The sequence below is a fragment of the Nelumbo lutea genome, chromosome 2 (assembly GCF_056320005.1).
Source record: "Nelumbo lutea isolate HS-2025 chromosome 2, American lotus-T2T, whole genome shotgun sequence".
NCBI classification, from domain to species: domain Eukaryota; kingdom Viridiplantae; phylum Streptophyta; class Magnoliopsida; order Proteales; family Nelumbonaceae; genus Nelumbo; species Nelumbo lutea.
The window spans coordinates 92,025,396-92,039,088 of record NC_142685.1 but is presented as its reverse complement, the minus strand read 5'-3'; the positions used below and the strand labels follow the sequence as shown (position 1 = coordinate 92,039,088).

Sequence of the window (13,693 nt, the reverse complement as noted above, 5' to 3'; positions counted from 1 at the left end):
TCTCTCTCTCTCATGTACACACACACAAACCGTCAAACACGCCCGCTCACACTGAAGGTCCAAAATGGGTCTAGCGGTTTTGACAGTTGGACATTTTGGTGTCAATGGCCATCAAACCGCTGATCTGGAGTGGAAATGGACCCATCCAAATTTCTGGTTTTTTAAAGTGTTGCATTACTGCATCCAGATAATGTGGGCTGCCTTCTCATATTAAATGTTAATTCCATCCCTTCTACTTTTGCGCGTTCTGCACCTATAGCTATAAATCAATTCCCTGACTTCAGATTATTATCTTTAATTATATGGTTAATGCAGGTAGAAGAGGAAGGAGTTAGATCAGGCGGCTCACTTCTTTAATGATGCCAACTGGGGAAGTCGCTTGCTTCCCAGTATAGTTCAATACTTTTGTTGTAATTTCTTTTGTTAAATACTTTTGTTGTAAGTTTTTGCCTCACCATATTGAAATGAATAGTATGGCTTGCAAAATGAAAATGCAAATGAACTTCTACTTAATCAATGATTGAATGCAGCACATGGTATTATGTTTTATGTCCAACCCAATGTCAAATTATTCTTTTCATCAACTGTATTAATCATTTAGGCTATGTTTGGTTTGAAGGAAAATGTAAGGAAAGGAAAGGTAGGGAGACCTTTACAAATCTTGTATTGGTTTTCCTGTCTTTCCCTTCTTTTCCCTACCTTTTCCTTCAAACCAAACATAGCTTTAATCTCATCCCCATCAATTTTATGGAAGTTAGCAGCAAGTCGGCAACTTCTATTTATATCATCCCCCTTATTATAATAATTTAACAATGATATTACATCAATACCCTTGTTTAATTAATAAAATGGCATTTTCTAAACTTCCCTTATTTTATTTTAAAGCTCAGTTTGGAAGGAGTACAACTGCAAATATGTAGAGTGCAAAATCTTGTATTTTGTATGTATTTATATTGTACATATTTGTATTTGTACTCCTTCCAAACATTGCCCAAGTAACAAAATTAAATGTTACTGGCGTGAATAGTAAACCAGAAGAGTACCAGGTGTGAACAATAAATTAGACCAGTACGGACGATATGCTCGTACCCTGAAAGGAAAAGTAGGAAAGTAGTATTTATAAAAAAAAAAAAAAAAAACGAAAGTATGAAAAATATCTTAGAATTGAAGCTGGCCATTTTATTTTATATTTTGTATAAATCTCAGATTTTCTTTCTAATGTACGTATTACCATTGGGCTACTTTCATGCTTGGATGCATCCCTTACCATGCGGTAAGGTGTTGTTGACTTTTGACTTTCGATTTAAAGTTGTGGTTATATACTAAAACAAGGCAATATTGAAAGTAAAGTTAAAACAATTGAAAATGTAAAGAATATTAGAAAGACAATTTTAAGAGATGTATTAAGATACAGTATGGATCTATCTATCTATTTATCTATAGTCTGGAAAAATAAGGCATATCAGTTTTTAAGGCCACTGAAATGTCAAATACTATGATTTATTGTTTTTTTTTTTTTTTGTAATTTTAATCATTATAAGGGTCTTAATGTTTTTCGCCAAGGAATTACATGATCCTGGAACATGTTGAAAACAAACAGTTTCGAAAGAGGCTACAAAAGTTTTTATATCCTGTCAAAAAGCATTTAAGGGAGAAAAGCAAGCCAAAGCAGTTGGATTGATAGCAGCTCGGATATCATTCACCTCCTCCAGCAAGTCTGATGCAAAAATCATCTTCACTCGACTGAATACTAAAGCTTCCATGCAACCCAACTGATGAAGGAAGATTTGGCCCGACCTCGTAATTACGCAACATGTGACAAAAGCAACAACTCGGCACAAACAACACTCCTAAGGCAAGAGCACTAAAGGAACAAACGGTCCGAACTCCCTACTGGGAACCCAAACTCTCCCTTAGGCCCCAAGCCAAACCCGAACTGGCCTGCCCTATGGCAGTTTGGAAAACATCTCACCGAATTGGCCTGCCTTATAGCAGTTCGGGACACGCCTCACCGAACTGGCCTGCCTTAAAGCAGTTTGGGACACACCTCACCGAACTGGCCTGCCCTATGGCAGTTCAGGACATACCTCCGAACTCAAGACTTCACCTCGCTCACCACTCCAGTACTTCGCCTCCAAGATGCCAAATTGAACAAACCGTACCATGCCTGACACCGAGGAAGTTTGTACCAAGGGGCGGCGCACCTGACTGACTTGGGATCTGACACTTGACGGCCGCACTTCAAACGGCCACCTGCCACCGCCACCTGACACCGCCATCTCCAGTTACAGAGACAGCTCCGACAAGGAGTAGTGGCGGTTCTGCCCCAGCAGAAAGGATGACACCCGAACTGGCAGAAACAGAGATAATCATACCCGACCTGACAGAGGCCTCGGAGTGAGTGCGGAAGTGGTTATAAAAGGCCCCCTACCCCCAACAACAAGGTATGGGAACTTTGCGCCATCTGGTCTTTACTTTGCCTTTGAGAGAATACTAACTTGAGCTTTGGAGTTATCTCACCTAGTTCCCCCTGGAGTTCCCTCATCTTCTCCATTTTAGGCTCCCCGTTGCTCCAGTCAGAGGCAAAATCGTTGACAGCTAAGATCGACCAGATTGCATTCCATCAATTGGCACCGTTTGTGGGATCGCTTCTAAAAGCCTCCCTCTAAATCTCTCTTACCTCCCTTACCTACTCTTCTTCCAAAAAACTCCAACACCCATGGCTTCCTCCAACAATGCCGGACGTGGCACAGAAACGACCACCACCGGAGAGCAACTCCAAGTTCTCGTGGTGTGCATTGGGCAGTTCACCATCCCTCTCTCAATGGATGGGATCCCCAGTTTGAATGTGCCACAAGCAGTGGCGCCCTTGAACCTTCCTTCGTTGGACACCCCTCTTCCACTCCCTATCGAAACAACCTTCGCTGAACCAACTGTTGTCCCACTGTCGACCAGCTAGAACCATCTGGACGGACCTAATGCAATGCATGCGGGCAATGCAAGCCCAAATGCAACAATTCCAACAACACCAACTCCAGCAACACCAGGTACTACACCACCTTTCCCAACACCATTATCAGTAGCAGTTCCCTCAGCTACCCCTAAACCAGTCACTGCTTCCCCCCCCGACACCCTGTTTCGAAGCCGGTTAAGGCCTCCCCTCAAGGTGGACGCCCTCACCGAAGAGAATCTTCCCAACTCCATAACCCCCCTAATAGTCAGGCCTCATCCCCAGGCTGAAAGCAAAGAAAAATTACCCCTGCCTCGCAGCTCGCAGATGGGTCAGGAACCTCGCCCACAAAGTTACCTCGGCGCTCCAAGCCTGAGTTCCCACTCATGGAGAACCAGTTCAACGCCCTAGTAACAGACCAACATTCTGGGCCCATCAAGCTTGGCAACACGGAGGCCAGTAGTGCCAGCACCTGGCCCGCTCAACGAAGGCGCCGACGAAGTCGCCGAACTGCTACCCGTGTTCTACCCGAGCTCAAAGGCAAGGAAGAGACGAGCTCAGAAGAGGTAAAAACTGTCCCAATTCTCTCAGTTCCTTCCCCCCTCGCATCAGAACTTCTAGCAGTCCCCATGCCCAAAGACTTCAAACTTCCATCTCTAGACAAGTATGATGGGTCCTTTGACCCCAACGACCACGTCGACACCTTCTAGTCACAAATGCACCTCGCTAGGGCCAGTGAGTCATGCATGTGCGTGGCCTTCACCACCACCTTCAGGGGGTGGCCCGCACCTGGTACCGGAACCTAGCTCCCGGGTCAATAAGAAGCTGGGCCCAGTTCGTGTAGATCTTCACCGCACACTTTATTACCAACAAGCGGTGCCCCAGAACCGAGGAAAGTATCTTCGGGGTAATCCAAAGGGAAGGAGAATCCATCTGGAGCTACATCAAGCGGTTCAATGAAGTATGCTTGCAGATACCGCGATTAGACCCCGCAGTACAGCTCGTGGCGGCCAAAAGAGGGGTAACGCACAAAGAGTTCAAATGGCACATGGTGGCCAGCCAGTCAGCAACCGTGGCCGATTTCCTCAAGCTCGCAGACAAGTTCATGAGAACAGAGGAAGAAATCAACCAAAGAGCCGAAGGCAGGGTCGAGAAAAGAAAAAGAGAAGGTGAGCCCTCCAACCCAGGCGGCAGAAGAAGCCAGGCCCGAGAGGCGAAGCCAAGCCAGCCGTCCCGAGCTCCCTTAGCAGTTAGGACGGATTACACGCCGTTGAACACAAGGCAGACCGAGATCTTGATGACGATCAAGGACGCCCCCTACGTAAAGTGGCCACCTTGCCTAAAGAGTAATCCAAACGAGAGGAATAAAAACCTATACTGTAGTTTTATAGAGATCACGGTCATAGTACCGAACAATGTAATAATCCCTGGGACGAGATAGAGGGACTCATCCATCGCGGATACTTGAGAAATTTTGTACAAAATGACAATAATAATAAAGCAGGTCGGCAAGGGGAGCACGGAAAGGATGCCCCCGAGTCCAGAAGAGAGGCCAGTTCGGGGAACCATCCATGTGGTAGTGGGTGGTTCGGTGGTAGCAGGTTGTACTTCGGTAGCAGCACGGATGTCAGTTCACGAGGCAGCTCGAGAAGAACAGAACCCTCCAAAGAGGCCAAAGATGGAAGAACCGATCTTTTTCATGGAAGACGACGTGTGAGGTGTCCACTATCCCCATGATGATGCGCTCGTCATAAAACTAAGGATCAACGACTTCGAAGTCCAGCGCGTACTTGTAGACTCAGGCAGTTCGGCGGACATCCTCTTCAAATCGGCGTTCGACCAATTACAGTTGCAGAGAAGCGAGTTGAAGCCCGCAAACGCTCCTCTAGTGGGCTTCAGCGGAGAGGAAGTCAGGCCCCTGGGGAAGATAACCGTACATGTGGAAGTTGACACATGGCCTTGCGCGGTAAGACTCGACCACGATTTCCTGGTGGTCGCGACCCCCTCCCCATACAGTGCCATAATAGGGTGGCCAATCATGCATATTTTGTAGGCAGTGGTGTCCACCTACTATCTGGCAATGAAGTTCCCCACGGACTTCGGTGTGGGGGTAGCGCGGGGCGACCAGCTTAAGTCCTGCAAATGTTATGTTGCCGCCCTGAAGGGAAAAACAAAGGCAGCCGACGACCTCGAACTGGAGCGGCCTACGAAGCAGGGTGAGGAACGAGCTTTGCCCACTGAGGAAATGGTCGCGATCCCGACCTCGGCTATAGATCTGACACGAACGATACAGATTGGTGCTTCCGTCAAGGAGCCTCTATGAACTGAACAGGTGAGTTTTTTACTTAAAAATTTAGATATTTTTGCATGGTCTGCGACTGATATGCCCGGTATTGACCCTGGCCTTATAACTCACAAACTTAACACTGACCCTGTAATCAGACCCATTAGATAGAAGAAACGCAACTTAGCCCCGGAGCGCTGGAGGGCGGTTGACGAAGAAGTTAAAAGCTCATCGCAGCGGACTTCATAAGGGAAGTTCATTACCTGAGCTAGGTAGCCAACCCATTGCTGGTGAAAAAAGCAAACGGCAAGTGGCGCATGTGCGTCGACAACACCGACCTGAACCAAGCTTGCCCAAAAAGACTACTTCCCCCTGCCCCGAATTGACCGCCTGGTGGACGCGACCTCGGGACATGAGCTGCTAAGCTTCTTGGACGCCTACTCAAGCTACAACCAAATCAAGATGGACCAGTCCGATGAGGAAAAAACCAACTTCATAATCGAGTTCGACTTGTACTGTTACAAGGTGATGCCCTTCGGACTAAAGAATGTTGGGGTGACCTTCCAAAGACTTGTAAATAAGCTTTTTCGGCCCTTAATTGGCATGAAAATAGAATGTTATGTAGACGACATGGTCGTCAAAACGCAGTTCTCGCAGGAATTAATAAAAGAATTAGATTCCATCTTCCAAATTCTACGTGAATATAGAATGAGACTGAACCCAAACAAGTGTGTCTTCGGTGTCACCTCAGGTAATTTTCTAGGGTACATTGTCAACCGGCGCGGTACTAATAAAGGAAGTAGATCGGGTCCAGCGGCCTGTCTATTATGTTAGTAAAATTCTGCATGGAGCAGAGATGAGATAGTCACAGATAGAAAAACTAGCGTACGCACTGGTGATTTTAGCTTGAAAACTCCGCCCGTATTTCCAGGCTCACACCGTCGTCATCTTGACTGACAAACCTCTGAGACAAGTCTTACTCAAGCCCAAGGTTTTCGGTCGGCTGGCGAAGTGGGCCATCGAGCTTAGCGAGTACAACCTCTAGTACAAACCACAGACTGCCATTAAGACCCAAGCCTTAGCAGATATTATCGCCGAGTGCACATTTAGCCTCGAAGCCTCTGAACAGGTTGAGCCCGAGATCCCCAGTTCGAGTGAACCCGGAGCTCCCAAGAAAATAGAGTCTGAACCCCGTGAAGTAGCAGCCAGTGTGGCATCTCTCCTGGTTAGGCTGAGCGCGAACTGGGATGAGGAGCCCTGGATCCTTCACGTAGATGGCTCCTCGAACCAACAGGGCAGCGGGGCTGGAATAGTCTTATGCGGCCCGGGTGGCACAAAATTGGAATATGCACTACACTTTGAGTTCGCGGCATCCAACAATGAGGTAGAGTACGAGGCACTGATAGCCGGGCTGAACCTAGCACAAAAGGTTAAGAGCAAAGCACATAATCATCTGCAACGATTCCCATCTCGTGGTCAACCAGGTTACGGGCGAGTACGAAGCACACAAGCTCTCCTTGATCGCATACTTAGTGAAAGTAAAAGAGACCCAGCTCAACTTCCAGTCACACTTCTGAAAGAATGGTAGGATCCATCTAATGGACGCCATAAAGGTTGCAGAATGGGTGGGCGAATTTCAAAAATTTCCTACCTTCTCTCAACTGGGAATCATATTCCCTAAATTTAGCATACAATATTCAAGGATCCTACTTGAACCATAATCAAACCAGATCTGTACAAAAAGATAAATGGGAGGAATATACCTGATCCGGAGAAGCAGTATCTCCCAAAGTTGGTGTTCACGCCCAAAGAATACTCCAAGATCCGTTCCTACTGAAGATGACACAGCTGTGAATGGAACAGAACCAGCAGGGTGCGTCCTACACACTGGATCCTTCACAAGAATCCTCTGGAAGTAATAAACACTGAATCCTTTTCAGTCTTTCTTGCAAGACTGATGTCAAGAACAGATTTCTTGACTTTCTTTTCTGCAAAGATCTAATCTTGCAATGGCAGATGGCGGCGGCAGGAGGAGATCTCCAGAACAAAAGGGCTGAACTGCTTTTTCTGTTTTTCTGGAGAGTATGAATCAGATCAGATCTGAATTCGCAGGAGGTATCCTATACCTCTACAAGGTGGTTCGAAATCTCCTCCTTTCTTCTTGATTAAGAAACCTCCTTTTTAGGAGTTATCCCAATCCAAATCAGTATTTGGATAGGGGATAATCTTAATCCTTTTCTGCAGATAGAGTTAGCTTACTCCTGATCTTATCAGGAGGTTACCAGATTCAAATCTAATTTGAATTTGGTCTCTAAGAGTGGATAAGGCTAAAATGCCCAATTCTTTTACTAACTTTAATCTCAAATTCGCCCCATGGATGGGTGATCATATCAGCCCACCTCGAAATGGGCTTTTGGCCAATTAAGTGTTCAGTGTCTAATTACTTTCCAATCTGCTGCCCAGTTGGGCTTCTTTGTATGGCGTGGGACCCAAGCATTGATCTACACACCAGCCACATGGGTTCGGCCCAGCCTTTAATACAAGGCCCAGCCGAATTCACTGAAAAACTCAATGAACCCCTTGAGTCCATCGTATGGACCCTATGGGCCCAACACTTACATTAAGTGGTCCCTGGGCCACGCCATCTTATAAAAACCCAGGGACTGTGGGCAGGTGCAAAATTAGCCCATCAGGTATTATCCTCAATGGTCTTACACTTAACCTCTCAGCCCTTAATGATCAAGCACTGCCCGACAAGAGAGGACCTCTCCCTCGGCTGCAAGGTACGGTGCCGCACTCTCCTCTCACATGGATCCCGGGAATTAAAACCATTTGCAAACAATTCGAAACCGTACATATATATATATATATATATATATATATATATATATATATATATATATATAAATATATTAATTTTGCAAAACAAAATTCCAACGATTGAAATCAACTGCCGGCAGTTTGGTTTCCATCAGAGAGAGTGCATTCCCGATCATTACCCTTTGTCCGACAAAGTGGCTGATTCTGTCACTATGATCACCCACTCAGATGAATTCTCAAACTGCCCCAACATACCCAGGTTTTGATCCCCGCTAAGGATCTCACTGATTGGCATATCAAAGGCAGCCCGATCCAACACCTAGTGAAGTGTCATAATCGAGTCTAGGGGTCAGGTGTAACTTTTCAGTTTTGCCCATCTATCTCCAAGGTCCAGGGCAATACTGGAAATCTGGTCCGGTTCAAGGATTCAAATAATCCCATACTGCATGTGCCTCGGGTCTTACCCTGATGGCTGAGACAGGCCATCCCAACACTTGGTGGCACACCAGTATCAGCCTTGGCAGGATAAATCTCCCTAGACTTATCCAACGGCTGTGAACATTTAAAACTAACTAGAGTCTCTATAAATGTCCAGTTTTAGGGTTTTTCACAGAATTAAACCAAACAACATGAATCAAATATGCACTTTATTTATTTCCACTAAATAACAAAAGTACATCAAATCAGATTGAAGCTAAGGGCATACAAAAACTGTCTAACAGCTCCCACTTGCACTTATGTCCAATCTGGTACAAGCCGGAGTCCCATACTTTCCACGTGTTTCTCAAACACCTTCTGTGTCAGTGGCTTAGTCAATGGGTCTACCACATTCTCCGCTGATGCTACCTCTTGCTATCATCCTCCCGTAGGTCCAGTGTTGTCATACAACAATGGAATGGGTGATGTGCTGAATTCCAAATTCATGAATGAACACCTTCATTCATAAGGCAACATCACTTATGGCAATGTGCTCGGCTTGGGTTGTGGACTATTAATTTGCAACTTAGGACCCCTGTTTGCTGACATTCAAGAAACAACACACGATCCTATTGTGAAAATATACCCAGATGTAGACTTTCTATCATCTGGATCCGACTGGAAATCGGCATCGGTATACCCTAGAACTTGCAGTGAACTACCATCGAATACCAGACAAAACTCTTTTGTCCTTCGAAGGTATTTGAGTATGTTCTTCACAGCAGTCCAATGCTTTTGCCCTGGGTTTGCCTGGAATCTGCTTACTACACTCACCGCCTGAGCAATGTCAGGGCGAGTGCACAGCATGGCATACATGATGCTCCCTACGGCTGAGGCATAGGGAACGTCTCTAATGCTCTCAATCTCCTCAGAAGTCTTGGGAGACATCTTCTTGGAGAGAGTGACTCCGTGCCTGAAAGGAACGTTTCCTTTCTTGGAGTTCTCCATGCTGTACCTCTTGACAATTTTGTCAATGTAAGCAGCCAGGGATAATCCAATTATCCGCTTCGATCTATCTCTATAGAGTCGAAGACCCAGTATGTATGAAGCTTCTCCAAGATCTTTCATGGAGAACTACTGTGATAGCCATACCTTGACCGAAGTCAACATTCCTACATCATTCCCAATGAGTAGGATATCGTCCACGTACAACACCAAAAAGGTGATCTTATCCCCACTGGACTTCCTGTAAACACAGGGCTCATCCGGATTCTGCTCAAAGTCAAACGTTTTGACTGCAGAATCAAAACGGATGTTCCAACTCCTAGAAGCCTGCTTAAGTCCATATATGGATTTATTAAGTTTACATACCCTTTGTCCGACAAAGTGGCTGATTCTGTCACTATGATCACCCACTCAGATGAATTCTCAAATTGCCCCAACATACCCAAGTTTTGATCCCCGCTAAGGATCTCACTGAATGGCATATCAAAGGCAGCCTGATCCAACACCTAGTGAAATGTCATAATCGAGTCTAGGGGTCAGGTGTAACTTTCCAGTTTTGCCCATCTATCTCCAAGGTCCAGGGCAATACTGGAAATCTGGTCCGGTTCAAGGATTCAAGTAATCCCATACCGCATGTGCCTCGGGTCTTACCCTGGTGGCTGAGACAGGCCATCCCAACACTTGGTGGCACACCAGTATCAGCCTTGGCAGGATAAATCTCCCCAGACTTATCCAACGGCTGTGAACATTTAAAACTAACATGAGTCTCTATAAATGTCCAGTTTTAGGGTTTTACACAGAATTAAACCAAACAACATGAATCAAACATGCACTTTATTTATTTCCACTAAATAACAAAAGTACATCAAATCAGATTGAAGCTAAGGGCATACAAAAACTGTCTAACAACTTCATCAGGCGAATCCTGAGGTTAGAGAACACTGAGGCCGATGCTCTGTCCCAGTTAGCCAGCACGAGTCACAACACCATGAGAACCGTGTACATAGAGGACTTACCTTGGCCTAGCATTCTTGGTGGGGCAGAGGAGGTTGCTCCCGTCCTTGAAGCAGAGCCGAGCTGGATTGACCCACTTGCGAGCGTCTTACTAGATGGAACCCTCCCTGTGGGCCGCAGTGCAGACAAGAGTGTGTAGTGCCAGACAACCAAATACGATATAATAGATGAACAGTTGTACCGATGGTCCTACACGCTCCCTTACTTGCGTTGCCTGCGACTTGCCAAAGCCAAGCTCGTACTTTGCGACACTCATGAAGGTCTATGCGGTGGACACCTGGGGGGCAAAGCACTCACCCAAAAGGCACTTCGACAAGGATACTACTGGCCAACTATGAAGGCAGAAGCCGTTGAGCTCGTCAGAAAATGTGACAATTGTCAGAAGCACGCCAATATCCACCATCAGCCTGTTTCCGACCTCAAATACCTCACCAGTCCATGGCCCTTTGCACAATGAGGCATCAACCTCCTGGGGCCATTCTCGCCAGCAACAGGTGGGAGAAAGTTCCTAGTGGTGGCAGTAGATTATTTCACAAAGTGGATAGAAGTTGAACCTCTAGCAACAGTTACAACCCGAAACATACAGAACTTCTTTTGGAAGAACATAGTATGTCAATTCGGGTTACCTCGGGTGCTGATCTCCGACAACGAAAAGTAGTTCGAGGATATCAAGTTCCAAGAATGGTGCTAGAATATGAGAATACATTAGAACTTCACATCGGTCACACACCCGCAGGCAAACGGTCATACAGAAGTAATGAAAAGAGCCATCCTGTGCGGACTGAAAGCACATCTAGACCGAGCTAAAGGGTTGTGGTCGGACGAGCTACCAAGTGTTTTATGGGCTCACCGGACTACAGAAAAAACCGCCACGGGAAAAACCCCCTTTAACCTCACCTACGACACTGAAGCAGTAATCCCAGCGAAAGCCGAAATACCTACACTGCGACTAGAAGCATATGACGATCAGGCAAATGGAGACAAGCTACGTACCAACCTCGACCTACTAGATGAGGTAAGAGACCTCATGCACATCCGGACAGCGGCCTACCAGCAACAAGTAGCTCAGTACTACAATGCTAGAGTAAAGAAGCAAAGCTTCCAAGTCGGCGACCTGGTTCTCCGTAAGATTATAGTGCCTGAACCCGGCGTAGGCAAACTTGGACCAAATTGGGAAGGGCCCTACAGAGCAAAGAGAGAGCTCGAAGGGGCATACGAGCTTGAAACCTTGGAAGGCAAACAAGTACCCCAAGCATGGAATATCGTCAACTTGAAGCGATACTACCTATAGACCGCCAAGCGAAGTGGACGAAACCACTACCAAAGCCTAAGCTAGGATGCCGAGCTGACAAAGGAACCTCGGCATAGGTAAAGAGACGGGAGAAGCGAAGTATTAAACACCAAAACAGGTCGCGCGAGTGCAATAACCCAGGCAAGAAACATATCAGGCATATTATCAGTTCGGCAATTATGTCAGTTCGGGAGAAAGAAAAACACTTAAAAAAAAGAGAAGTCCATTCCATTGCAAGAAAAGGAAGAGTACATTAAAAAAATCACAAGCCCGGAGCTACTTCTTCCTCATCAGAAGGCACTTCAACGACACCCGAAGGTCCTGCCTCGCTCTCTGAATCCGGCTCGCCATCAGCAGCATTGGCCATCTCCTGAGTTATACGCGAAGTGGATATTGCACTAATATCGAGCTAGGGGTACGTGTTCCAGATCATCCACCAGCTCAGTTTGAATCCCCTTCTGTAAGAATCCACCATCAGGTCATCAAAGTGCGGTGAGGCGATGTAGTCATCAACAACCTTCTTAGTATCTTCGATGCGTTGGGAAAAGATCTGCATTTTCTCCCTTATGTCCTCCTGAAGGTATTCCACCTGATGCTGCAGATCCAGCCTCAGGTCCGCCATATGCTTCACAACCACCCCCATGGCCTCGGCATCCCTCTGAGACCTCACCTGCCTGGCCATAGCAACACGAGCATCCTCCTCGGTAGCATGAGCAGCCGCCTCTGCAGCTCGGGTAGTCGCCTCGGCGACATGAAAAGCCTCTTCGGCAGCTCACGCCTGCCTCGAGCTCCTCTCCACCTGGGTCACTAAGGCATGAATAGAAGAGTTCACCTACCAAAAGGAACAAGTGATCAAGAGAACGACAACAAGAAGGATAAAAACAAAGAGGACTGACAAGAAAATTTGACTCACCACCATAGCATGAGTTGCGACACAACATTCGATCTGGTTCAAGGGAAGATCGGTCCACGCCGTGATCTCCTTGGGGAAAGTGGCCTCCCTACTCTTCTGAAGAGCGTAGTTCGGCGACAACATGCTCTTGAACTCCCCTTGAGCTCCCGAGCCCGAGGGCCAAGCTCGTGTATGAGCGGACCTAGAGTAAGCAGAAGCACTAGATTAGGCAGGAGCACCTGTGTGAGTTGTCTCGGCATAAGGGGCCCCTACCGCTTCCTGCATTGAAGGAGCCACCTCGGGCTCCTTGTGCGGATCCTCTGACGTGTAGTCTGGAACTTGAGGCTCCGCATCCTGGGGCAGCTCGGTACGAGTTCGCTTGGCGACCTGCTTCCTCCTCTTCATGCCTTGGAACAGGCACCCGCCGTGAGTCATCTCTGAGTCCATCACACCTGCAAAAAAGAGTTCGACATCAGAAAAAATGAAAGAACAAAGTGAACAAGAAACCTCTGAGCAAGGAACCTTCTTGAACTCAGGTCGGTCGCAATAAGCTTGGCCTCCATTAGGTACTGATGGCATTTTAGCCCTAGCCGTGCCCATTGACAGAGGCCTTTCAATGTCTCTTTATCGAGAGTGACACCAGAATCAGGGGCGGCCTTCCCCCACCCGGTCTGAAAAGGCCACCCTTGTGCACTTCGCAACCCGAAGTAGTCCCGCTTCCATGCCGGGACCTTGTTGGGAAGTTCGTGCAAGAGCTTAAAACCCAGGCGAGGAGACAGGTAATACGCCCGCCTACCCCCGGGAAGAGAACCCGCTTGTTTCTTGAGCATTAAAATGGAGGAGAATATCTCCAAGTCTAAAGGGAAGCCCTGTTCGCAAAAAGAGGGAGATTGTCCCCACCAAGTTAGGAATAGAGTTCAGATGAAGCTGGCCAACGATAATGCCGAAGTGGTTTATGACCTTGACGAGAAGGGGGTGGAAAGGCAATCGCAGCCCCGTAGCGAACTGCTCCTGAAATAT

The 13,693-nt window shown here is 46.9% G+C and overlaps 1 protein-coding gene across 2 annotated transcripts in view; it reads left to right on the top strand.

Annotated features, from left to right (window-relative positions):
* LOC148871966 (binding protein) overlaps nt 1-556 on the top strand; it is a 32,287-nt gene extending 31,731 nt beyond the window's left edge. For both annotated transcript variants that reach the window (XR_016108139.1, XM_088973599.1), the window contains exon 17: nt 316-556. Coding sequence is in view for 1 of the 2 variants with exons in the window: in XM_088973599.1 (XP_088829725.1) it covers nt 316-335 (20 nt within the window). In the remaining variant the exon portion in view is untranslated. The remainder of the gene's footprint in view (nt 1-315) is intronic.
* The last annotated feature ends 13,137 nt before the right edge of the window (nt 557-13,693 follow it).